General features: G+C 31.3%; 1 protein-coding gene across 1 annotated transcript; it reads left to right on the forward strand.

Moving 5' to 3' along the window:
- Window positions 1-8,011: 8,011 nt before the first annotated feature.
- Window positions 8,012-9,702, forward strand: LOC119681983 (mannose-6-phosphate isomerase-like). Its single transcript, XM_038095305.1, has 3 exons — window positions 8,012-8,561; window positions 8,614-8,929; window positions 8,988-9,702. The coding sequence occupies exons 1-3, from the start codon at window positions 8,289-8,291 to the stop codon at window positions 9,593-9,595; spliced, it is 1,197 nt and encodes a 398-aa protein (XP_037951233.1). The 5' UTR covers window positions 8,012-8,288; the 3' UTR covers window positions 9,596-9,702.
- The last annotated feature ends 2,665 nt before the right edge of the window (window positions 9,703-12,367 follow it).

The following is a 12,367-nucleotide window of genomic DNA, read 5'->3' on the forward strand; positions in this document are numbered from 1 at the left end:
GCTTGCTCCCTGATATCACATTCTTTAATTTACTCTGCCATTTATTCAACATTAATATATTCTCTCTAGATACTTGAATTTATTGCGTTTTAAATTTTATTTAGTCACCTTCAAATCCGAATACTTTTTGAGCAGAAGGTATGTTCTATCCATTACAAGGCAACTATATACAAGGCAATGTTTAACATATTTTTGATAGGCTAATTGGAATATGCCCTACAATTCTTCAGGCAAGTATTTTTTTTATAGTATACATTATAGAACTCGAAACGTTTTCTTCGAAGTGTTAATTTTAACTTCGGAAACAGAAAAAAAATGGGGAGCCAGATGTCGTTAAGTTTTTTGCAAAAAAATTGCTTTACAAGCAATTGACGCTGAGCCATTGCAGAACACTGAAAAGTAATAATGTGAAAATGGCTAATATGAGTAAACTGGGTAACGGATTGTATTCAAATATAAAATGATATCTTTTATACGCGTTTTTCCAATTATAAGCTCCGTTTACTTTTCTCACAAAATTTATTTATAATTGTTCAGCTAAAAATGAATTGCAGACAATATCTCCAGTTCCGGAGATAATTTCTATCTAAAATCAACATTAAGTTATATTTTTAATTACGGGTATTTTGGAAAATAAAAGCTACTAGACATGAGGATGAGTATTAATGTTTTCCAAACCTTTTTTGTGCTGTGTCCCATTTAAGTCCCTTCTAGTCACCTATGAACTTCTATTTAATTTTTATAAAAATTAATTTGTATCCTTTACATAAAAAAATATTTTAAACAGATTTTTATTAAAATAACTTTAATAATTTATTTTAATTTAATATTGCCCCCTAAACAGAATTTATCCTCTCACCAGTCAAATTGACCTGTTGTAGAACGGGAACCCCATTTAGAACGTGAACCACTATACTGCAATTATCTCTCCAAGAAGCTAATACATAAAATATCTGCAAATAATCATTGCTGTCTGATCATCGAATAACTAAAAAAAATTGAAAATAAGTTTTGAACTACAGATTTTCAACCAATTTTATTTTTAGCGACAACTTCTGTAATGCACACCAATCCTCTTCCTAAACCCATTATAAGATTTGTAAAGACATAACAATATTTAGAAGAGCAAACCATATAACTTAGTCATCATACTCATTGAAATCCTGCTTGTTCTGTACAGAAATGGATTGTAAATAAGAGCGGCACTCACTTCTCTAAAAAAATTTGAAGTCAAAATGATAAACTGCCAAACATCGATTATCTATTTCAATTGACTTCCCTCTGAGGTTTTCAGTTATTGAAAACAATTTAAAATGTCATTTTCTGGTTTTTAAAGTAACAACTTGGTTTAGGATCCCAGAACGTTGGATGTTGTCGGTATATATACAATCGTATAGTATAATTTTGAAATGGAAATATTTCTATTCTATTATACACCTAAACCTCATCAAATAAAACAATAAGCTTTCTTTTAAAATATATTTGAAATATACAAGTAACTGTAGAAGAATTTTGAACAAGATTTATACTTCACACTAAGCAAATTTTAACCCATTTTTACCCAATATATAGTGATGATATTTTATATGAGTTAAAAATATACAAGTGCAATTAAAATATTTAACCAATTAGAGTATTTATTACTTCCCCCAAAACAAGCTCTTCTCTTATGAGAACTATATCCAAATCTAAAAAGATTGAAATGTTTTGAAACATCCAACTAAAAAATATTTTCAAATTATTTTAAATAAATACTCGAAATCCATTCGAAACCGGCTGGAATTAATGTATATATTCACAACATAATAGTTAAAATAGAAATTAATAGAAATTGACAGTTATATAAAAAAAGATTAAGGACAATGGCACTTAAAATACTATCTTTGCATCTTGTTTCAAAGTTACCACCCCACATGAACAGAGACTTTGATTAACATATAGAACACACTAACTATAAATACTAGGGATTATATATACAAAGCTACAGTTGTGGGAACTTAATTTTATCTTTAACAGGAGGAGAGATTAAATCACAATTCGTTTAACTTCCAAACTCAACTTTCAAGTACATTCCTAATAACAAAATACTGGTTTTCCTTGAGGAATAAATTCATGTTATTAAAAATTATATAGCCCCACTCACTGCAATGAAGAGTCTTCTGACCATAACCTTATTCTTCTGCTAACTATTCTATTATAGTGCTTAATAATTAATATTAATTAAATATATTAATTTACAATTAATATCTTTATACCCGTTTATGGAAAATTAAAATTGTTATTGAAACCAGAGATATGTAAAGGTTCATCTGACCTTTAGAGTGCAATATATACTTAGGACTAAACAAGTTTGAAAACTTTATTTTTATTTGTTGCGACAGATCGAAAGCATCGACAGGGACAATGTGAGACTTTAACCCATTAAAACTTGTTGAAATTAATAAAGAAAATGTCCACCACTGTTCCGGATGGCAATGGGTAAAATTCATGTCCACCACTGTTTCGGATGGCAATGGATTCATTCCCGTAATTGGGGGCAAAAAATAAGATAATGGGGTTTAGTACTTAGAAATGTAGACTTATCTAAACCAGAACTCATAACCATGGTATAGGAAGGAGGAACTAAAACAGCAAACCGTATAACTTAGTCATCGTACTCATTGAAATCCTTCTTGTTCTGTACAGAAATCGACTGTAAATAAGAGCGGTTAGAAATTATATAATTCTGTTCATCACTGATATAAGAAAAGATTCAAAATGTTTATAAGAGGATCCTATTGTAACTGTTTTTTCTGTCTGAATAATAATGATTACTCATTCTGTACATGTTCCTCTATCTAGAAGTTAAAGAGGTTCATAAGAAAGTCACGATACAGAAACATTACAGATATAGATATTATATAGATGAAATATTTAATGTGGTAATAGATAGAGAGCTTTATAAAAGGAACTGCATTTAGGAATAAAAAAATATCTAGATACAAAACTTCAGAAAATATAATTTAGATCTGTGCATCTATGTTGAAACAAAACCAAATTAATCCACTTTCTCAACGTATAGTAGTAGGTGACATTAAATTGATTACATACAAATAAGTACATATATCTATTGAAGATAGATGATTCCTCTTTATTGACAGCCGAATGTTAATACAAAAGGTAATGTTTGATGGAATTGTAAAAATATTCTTTAAGAACTACTATTGCTTGACCAAACGATTTATTGTATTGATATCATCCCATAAATAAACGCAGTTTCCTAATGCAAAAACTAATGAAAAAGGAAAAAAATGTGAAGTTCCTGAAAATACAATATATAATATATGTCAATATAAAAAGTAATCTTTATAATTGATTAATTCTTCATGCATTATAAATAGTATCCTTCAGTAAGGTACTTAAACCAAAATGTTCAGGGAACTGGAAGAATATTGAGTGTTTCACAAGAACCGGTAAAATATTATACATGTTTTTTAAAAACCGACACTTACATCTTTCCAAAAAATAATATAGTCCAAAACGAAAGTATCATGTTTTAAAGACCTATAGAGACAATAATTTAACAACTAGTATATTGTATATTATTTATAATGATAGATTAGGTTAGGTTCAGAAGGCGCGTGCCGACAGTTGTCAGCACTTCAAATCGGAGGCATATATTGCCTATTGTGATGCCCTCAAAAATTTTGCCGACTTGCTAACCTTTGTTATCCTTGTTGAACCATTTGGTTTTTCAGATGAAGTTGAAAAGATCCGATAAGTTTGCTTTCGGTTTCTCTTCCAAGAGAGTGAAAAAGCGATTCCCAAGACATTGAAGTCGCCTTGTCTGCAGTCCTGGACAGAGACACAGGAAGTGGTTGATAGATTCTACTTCCTCTTCATTTTAGTAACTCCTGCATAATCCACTTGTTGGAACTCGTCACCGTTGGAGCATAGGCGCAATTGCACGGTGCCCCGTTAGTACTCCAATAAGTATACGAACTGTAGGTTTTGCTGAGGCCTGAAAGGCTTTTCGTTTTATTTTGTAATGATTACAAATATTTCAATAATTTATTGAAATTGTACCTGTTATTCCTTTGACCATGAGTTGTACTTCTAATAAAATCTGAAGTGTTATCCTAATATCAAAAAAAAATTTAGTATTGACTATAAAATATTTTATGACATTCTTATAATTAAAATTAAAAAATTAAAAACACTGGAGAATTACTAAATGTGTTAAGTCCAAAAATCGGGGCCAATTCCAAAACATAAGCCCACTGACGACGAAATGAGATTGACAAACGTCACATGTCAATCCAATTAATCAAAGGGACTCTGCGAATTTTATCTCATAAACTTAAGACTTTAAAGCCAAAAAAAAAAAAAAATAACAGAAAAAACGTGAAGCAAAGTCATAAGTAAACAAATTTCACAGGTCGGTAATTTGAAAGAAATTGCAAGCCGATGGATTGATTAATTACTTTTTAATTCAATTCAAATAATTGCATGGATTTTTTTTTGTTTTCGACTCTGAACAGCTTAGGGAAGATGATAAAAATGATGAATTTGCAGTATTTAAAAAGATTTAAAAAATTTTTGTGCCCTTCATACAATCGGTATAGAGAATCCATTAAGTTTATCAAGTTCTTTGTGATATAATGATGGAGACATACATATATTTGCCCTTTATAATTCATATATCTTTTATATATACTTAGATATTGACTATACAAATACTTATTTAAATACAAACCCTTACTGATATTTTAGAAACCATCTAGATTGTCAACATGTACATAGTACATATATAGTACATATATATATATAGTACATAATACATCAATATACGCCATACTTGTTATATACTCAAGTCAAAGAACGTCTTGTTTTTATTATTAATATGAAGTAATATAAACATCTTGAATTTAATCAAAACTAAGTACCAATAATACCAAATCTATAAGTTAACTTCATTTCGTGGATGCATATTCGATATTGATCAAAACGATTAACTTTTATAAAACCCAACGATCAATAATGATAATCACGCCGTTTCATTATATCGTTTGAAAAATATTTAAAAAAAAAACAAAATAATGGAATAATCCACTATAAAAACAATGCATTGTCTCCCCACAACTACTTCCTATTTGTTAACTCGAAGAAATGTTTGAAAGAACAGAGATTAAAGATCAGAGAGTAGCTACTCGAAAGAAGCTTAGAGAATTGGACAAAAAATATAATTTAGGTAAATGACAAACATTTGAAAATCAAGTAAACTAATACCCCTCCCTCTATCTCTTTATCCTTAATTCTACTTGTTAACTCGAAAAAATGTTTGGAAGGACAGAGATTAAAGATCAGAGAGTAGCTACTCGAGAGAGGCTTGGAGAGTTGGGCAAAAAATATAATTTGGGTGAATGACAAACATTTGAAAATCAAGTAAACTGATATCCCTCCCTCCCCCTTTTTATAATTAATCTCTATTGTTACAACTGCTAAAGCAGATACTGACTAACAGTAGTAAGTATGCGGTATCTTACATCAATAAACGTAGAAAAGGAAAATATATGCCAGTTTTTAAATTTATGATTTCACGAGCACACTGAATTGACAATAGATTTTAGTAAAACCATCTGCAATTTCTACCCACAACCTAAATACTGATATGTTATGCTTCCTTCTTGAGATATAGACTAATAAACCTTAAGTAGTAAAGGATGTTAGAGTACTTGAAAATTGAGTAAAAATTGGTGTCTTAACTAACATCTATACTCGTGAAATCGAAATCGTGTCCAATAGTTAACAAGAAGAGTCAATAAGTATTAATCAAAGACAGTTCATCTCATATTGTTGATAGCAGATAATTTTACGGTGTTATAATATGAAAAAGTATTTTCAGATAGTACACTCATTCTGATTTCTCTTTACCAAGCATCCTTAAAATTTCAAGTTTGGAATTTTGATCACAGTGCTTTCTTGTGGAATCAAACGTGAATCATCTATTTTATTGCTCTCTATATCGGAAACTTTAATATTTTTTTATTCAACTAAAAAATGTCCTACAAAGGCGTTATCAGATTAACTGTAAAGTTAAACTCCTCTATTATAGGCAACTGATCCGCTCGTGCTCTCCCCATAACCCCATTCAGCTGCATAACCCCTACATTTCAACCAACAACATCCATTCTTCTGACTTCTTGTAAGCCATACACCACAAGCCCTCACAGAAATTTCCCTAATGCATCGATAAAAGAATTCAGATGCCCCACTCTTTAATCGTGGCCTTTGTGACCCGGTCACAGAGCCTACAATTAATGTAAAATCTCACAACATGGCTGTCGATGCTTTCCACCTACTGCATTAAACAAGAAAATATCAAACCGTCGAGTTGAAAACCTTAATGGATATCTCACCTTATTCAAATTTGATATTAAGGATATACAAATGTTGGTTATATCGCACGTAAAGCTAGCAGTCCTGTTTTGAAATATGTTAGCTATATAAATATTTATGCTTTATAATGTTAAATTCTTTTGACATCCATTCTAGACTTTGAAATTAGAACTCCAACCCTTAATCAGGCAAAGCTGAGGATCGGATTATATATCAACTTACTTTGAAGTCACTATATACATAAACAACTCAAGGATTGAGAGAAATGCAAGCACAGATATCTACCCGGGAGAGATAAAGGTAAGAACTCCACATCATGTCTTTGATTTTGGAGGTGTTTTTCAAGCTAAGGTGTATAAAATAGATAGTGCGACCAAATTAATACAAAAAAGTAGGATTCGAGCTTCAAGTACCACACTCTTTGTAGACAATCAGGCAAAAATAAAAGCAATAAGTCCGCAATGTTCAATTCAGAAATAGTATTGAAATATAGCATTTTACTAATAAGTATTAAGCAAGGCAAAGTCTGTTTTTGTTCGGTTATGGAATATTAGCATATCGAAGAAGACAAACAAACAAAGAAAGTTTAATAAATCCTATAGACAATGGAAACCCTGAGGTATGAAATGCTTAATATCATGTTTCCACTGGTAATAAAATTAGTTATGTTAATTAAATCAACATTTCATCATTTCCATAGCACAAGCTAATTTCTGCTTGTGAAACGGCTAGTTTATTTACATATATAAAACATAGTGCAAATATTTCAAATTTTGGTAATTTGCCTTATGGGTAATTTATTTTTAAGGGTTTCATTCGACATTTTTCGCCTCAAATTAGCTGATTTGTTTATAATGAGCTCATTTATATAAATGCTCTTTGTACGATAAATTATCCTTATTAATTAGTAAAACTGCCTAGATACTGCCTAAACAGTGAAAACATAGTTTCAGAACAGTTTACCATTCGTGATTTTTATTGATTATGAAATTACAAAAATAGCACAAAGAATCGATGAAATTTACAGATGACATTCATCATTAAAATAAGTCAACACTATTAAGCAGGCCCTGATTTTCTTCATATTAATATGGAAAATACAATACTTAAGACAGGATTCACACAAGAATTTTCTTTGTAATTTTAACTGTCATGTTTGTAGTTTTAGCTCTCATCTTTGTAATTTAATTTATGCATTGTTATTGTTTTCAATGGAAAATGAAAATTTTAACTGTGAAAAATGCTCATTTAGCATTGATAGCAACAACAATTGACAGCTGAAATCACAAACACAGCTCTCATGTAAATTCAATATAAGTTTGTACTGTACAAGACAAAGTTTTTAATTTATAATTAATTAATAATTTACTTCACAAACTAATCATATTTTTTGCAAACATTTTTTATTTCCATATTATCATAGCCTACGTCGCACAACTTTTATAGGTAAATAGTATATAATATAACAATTTGCGACAAATAAGTGTATGAGATTATTGGGATTGGGATTAACCAGGGAAATTATTTGATGTAATAAAATAATTTATACAAAGTTAACTGTGAAAAACTTATAATTAATAAACTATTTATAAAATATTTGAACAATTTAATTTTAAATTTGAAGTATTAGAAACACTTAAATATTTTTTAAACCTTTGTTGTGTATTACACGATTACTACTAAACAATACTTCCTATTTTTTTTTACAGGAATAATATTTTTAGCCACCACTGTGCTTATATCACGGTAGAGTTGGAGACTTGTCAGCTGTTCGTAGTTCGTTGATAAGAGCCAGTTTGACCTTATCAGAGGAAATGTCATTCAAATTTTGTTTATTCCAATAATTACTAATTTATGTACAAGTTTAAAATCCTTATGCAAGATTAAAATTTTATTAAAAAAAACACAAAATGGAACTTGAAGGTGACATTAAAACCTATGAATGGGGCCGTTGTGGCAGTGAGTCAGTAGTGGCTGAATTGGCGGCTATTAACAATAAAGACTTCGTTATTGAACCACTAACTCCATATGCCGAATTGTGGATGGGAGATCACGAAAGCGGCCCATCAGTGTTAAAGGCAACAGGCGATCATTTGGGTACCATACTGACTAAGCCGCTTAGCTTTTTATTCAAAGTGCTAAGCGTTAAGAAGGCACTCAGTATACAAGTGCATCCAAACAAGGCAACTAATGGAAAAAACAATATTCTACATGTATTAACTATTTCTTTTTTAGGAACTAGCAGTGCGCTTACATAGAAGACATCCCGATATATACAAAGATGACAATCACAAGCCAGAACTTGCCATAGCAATAACAGATTTTACGGCTCTATGTGGCTTTCGCCCGTATGAGGAAATTTACGCAATCTGTCAAGGTTTGCCACCCTTAAAGCTTTTAATCGGTGGAGATGAGCAGGTCGAAACTCTACAGAATGCCGACAAAGAGGCTGCAAAAAAAGGATTACGCAAATGTTTCACAAAACTTATGACCTCAGAACAGGAGGCAATCAGTGCTTGCTTAGATGAAATTTCCACAAATTACGTAGATGGTGATTAGTTTTTGTTATTATTACTGTTATTGTTATTTTAATTAATTTGTTTTTTTAGTGTTAAAATCACATAAACTCTTTGATGTTTTCACTACTGTCCAAAATGATTTTCCGGGAGATGTGGGTTTGCTTTCGCTATTCTTTCTCAATCTATTGCATTTGAAGCCTGGCGATGCGATTTATTTGGGCGCAAATGAGATTCATGCTTACTTATCTGGCGATTGCATCGAAGCTATGGCACGCTCTGACAATGTCATACGTGCTGGACTAACACCGAAATTTAAGGACGTTAGTGAGCTGACAGCGTGCCTTAACTACGACGGGTTGCCACCAAGTGAAAAATTCTTTATGCCTAGACGTATTAATGAATATATCGAAGTTTTCGCACCACCCGTTGATGATTTTGCCATTATAAAAGTTCGAATTCCTCCGCAAACAAGAAAATATGAACTGGCCTTGAAACCACACAGCTCTATTCTGTTGACCTTGCATGGCAAAAGCTTGATGCGTCTTAGTGGACACGCTGAGTTTGAGCTTTCACGTGGTACTATTATATACATTCCGCCAGATAATGCACCAGAAATCGAGTTCCTTTCTGATGTCTGTGGAACAGAAGACTTAGTCGTTTATATTACCACTTTCAACTGCTATCGGTATAAATTGTAAAATGGATCTTTTGACGTATTGATGAGCAATTTTACTCAGATATTTAGGCATTTATATTTCTTGTTAATATATTATTTATTGGAAAATAAAAAAAATTGTTGATTGTATGGCCGTGTTTAAGTCGAAAACAAAAGTTGAATGCACTTAAAAGTGAACATGCGCTGTGATGCATTGAAAGAACAATGACATTACCTGTTGCTTCAGCTGAAGACATTGAGACGGTTAATGTTTAAGAAATTGGCGGTTAAACTGTATTATTATATCTAATTAAAGGATAGTTACATTATTAGTAATATAATATATTTATACGTTTTATTAATCCATAATTTTCTTATAAAATGTAAAGGAACCACTAAGGAATGGAAGACATATCATCTATTGTATTCGAAATGAAATAGATGGAAATGGATTTGTGGTTACATATTGATCTACATATTAATAAAATCGAGAAACGGTTCAAGTTCCATTAAAGTTCGAAACGTAAATGCGATTTCGAAAATTATAATGATAAGAAGTTCTAAAAATAGACAGAATTTGTATAGTCGTACATTAAACTCCTTGAATCAAAATAACTCGCTTTCAAAAGAACTGAGCCCTGTAACAATGGTAGTTCTTTTATACTGAAAATCGAACCTAAACAAACAAAAGAAGGCTCTTTCAACAAAGATCAAAATGTCACTTGTGAAGAATTTCATAGTATCAAATAGACATAGAAGCTCCCGACCCAGTATTTTTGGTTCCAAGGACTACCGGGTCTAAGTCCCGAAGCTACTCGTCGCTGGTGACGACCAAGTGTCGATCAACTACTCCCAAAGGGACTTCACAAGCAGATCCTAGCAGATAACAACAACAACCCAATATTTTCTTCATGAACCGTATTGAAAGACTGTGACTACAGATATCATTTCCTTCTAAACAGAGCCCACATTCTCTTACAACCGTAAGAGTCATATTGTTGATAAAGTAATGCAGGTTCTCTTACCTCTAACAGATTCATTGTTAATAGGGTAATGCAGGTCATAATGATCAGTTAGGTAACCTGTTGTAATGGTTGTAGTTGCCAAATGCCGATCTGAAAGAAAGTACATAAAATATTGACAAGACACTGCAAAATTTGACGAAGAGTAATGGAACTTCCATAAATAACCAAGGCTTAAAATATATGTTTGTAGGATTACTGATGATAAACCTGCATTTGGGGCGAATGGTTGCATGAATTTGCATGACAAGAAACTACATAACAGGTGACTATAATAAGACCTTAATTGAATGAACAATTGGAGTCCTATTAAGAAACTTGCTCTTAAATAACCATTATCTGTAAAATAACATTGCCTCGATATGGAGGATAAAAAGTTCTTTTCTTTAGTCGACAACATTCGATGTATTTTCGAAGTCAGACAACTTGCCAACAGCCTGAGGTCTATTCTAATGAATAAAGTCATCCTATAGTAGTTACTGTGTCAAACCAGGTTGGTGGTTGTACGAATTTTCGCGTCACTAAGGATGTCTTTCTATTTCATATCACTTTTCTAGCAAGTACTTAGTTATGGACCAACTTTTTCCACAGTGCAGTGTTGATTCTTAAAACTGCTTGGTTGAAAACTGAGGACTGTTGCGAGATTTTCTATGGTTTCGTTGCCATTGTTTCTTGTTACCGGGTACCTAGCAAATCATAATCCCATTTTGCTCATTTCTGCATATCGTAGTAGCCCAGCAAAATTCACGAAAATAAAACCTAAGAGAAAAAGGTCTTGATTGCTTTAATAGAATCTATTAATTAATCAATCTGTTTTAATAATGCAATGGATCACTGTTATAACATTGGTTTTGGAATGATGTTATAAACATAATCAAGTTTGACCATCAGAAACCTTTGTCTGAGATGAAAATATTTATGAATCAAACGCCACCTTAAGTACTTACTTCTTATTTCATAAAAAAAGTAAAGATTGAAATAATCTCTAAAAATTGACTTCAGTTGGAAGATTCTTCACACCATCGCAATTATGTTAATATAAGATTGAGAAGTCTTTCTATGTCTGGTCATAAGACCTTAGCGAATTACAGACATCGATGAGAGACATTGAAAGATAATTATGATGCTCTGTTGACTAACAACAACGAATTATGTGAACTATTTGATTATATTAGTAATCATGATATTGAAATAACAAATCGGGTTGTGGGAGTTAATACGTAGTTTGGTAGTTAATACGTAGGGTGAAAATGTTTGGATTAAGGATCTGTGAGAAGAAAACACATTATACGACAATTTTGTTCAATTAGAAAATAATTAGATGAATCAAGAACTAACCAGTTAGTTTATTTTACTGAATAATTTTTTTAAAATCCATGAAGAGATTAAAAAATAGATTCTGATAACTATCCAGAATTGAATCTTGTTCTATCCAGAATTCGTTGCTATTCAAACTGATTCTTTTGTTCTGATAAAACTTATAAATTTTGTAGGAACTAAGAGATAATAAACAATGTTAATATAATATATTATTCTAATTAATATAATAATATACTTAATAATAATTATACTTAATATATATATCTATAACACATTCTGACATAGAAATATGATAGTCTCGCTAGACTCAGACTTTACTTATCAACTCCCTATTTACTTATCAACACTTATAACGGAATTAGGCAATATCTCTCCAAAGGACATGATAGCGTTCTTAACTGCTACTCCTCTATGAAACTAAAGTGGGTGTGTCAAAATAATGGATGCAGTGGATCAAAGAATGCAGTGACGTT

Source organism: Teleopsis dalmanni, chromosome 2 (assembly GCF_002237135.1).
Source record: "Teleopsis dalmanni isolate 2A chromosome 2, ASM223713v2, whole genome shotgun sequence".
In the NCBI taxonomy this organism is placed as follows: Eukaryota; Metazoa; Arthropoda; class Insecta; order Diptera; family Diopsidae; genus Teleopsis; species Teleopsis dalmanni.

Bases quoted from the DNA above. Each gene is read 5' to 3' on its own strand.
- LOC119681983 (XM_038095305.1), top strand. From the start codon at position 8,289: ATGGAACTTGAAGGTGACATTAAAACCTATGAATGGGGCCGTTGTGGC. The intron at 8,562-8,613 runs GCAACTAATGGA...TTTCTTTTTTAG, and splicing joins TACAAGTGCATCCAAACAAG to GAACTAGCAGTGCGCTTACA. The intron at 8,930-8,987 runs GTGATTAGTTTT...TTGTTTTTTTAG, and splicing joins TTCCACAAATTACGTAGATG to TGTTAAAATCACATAAACTC.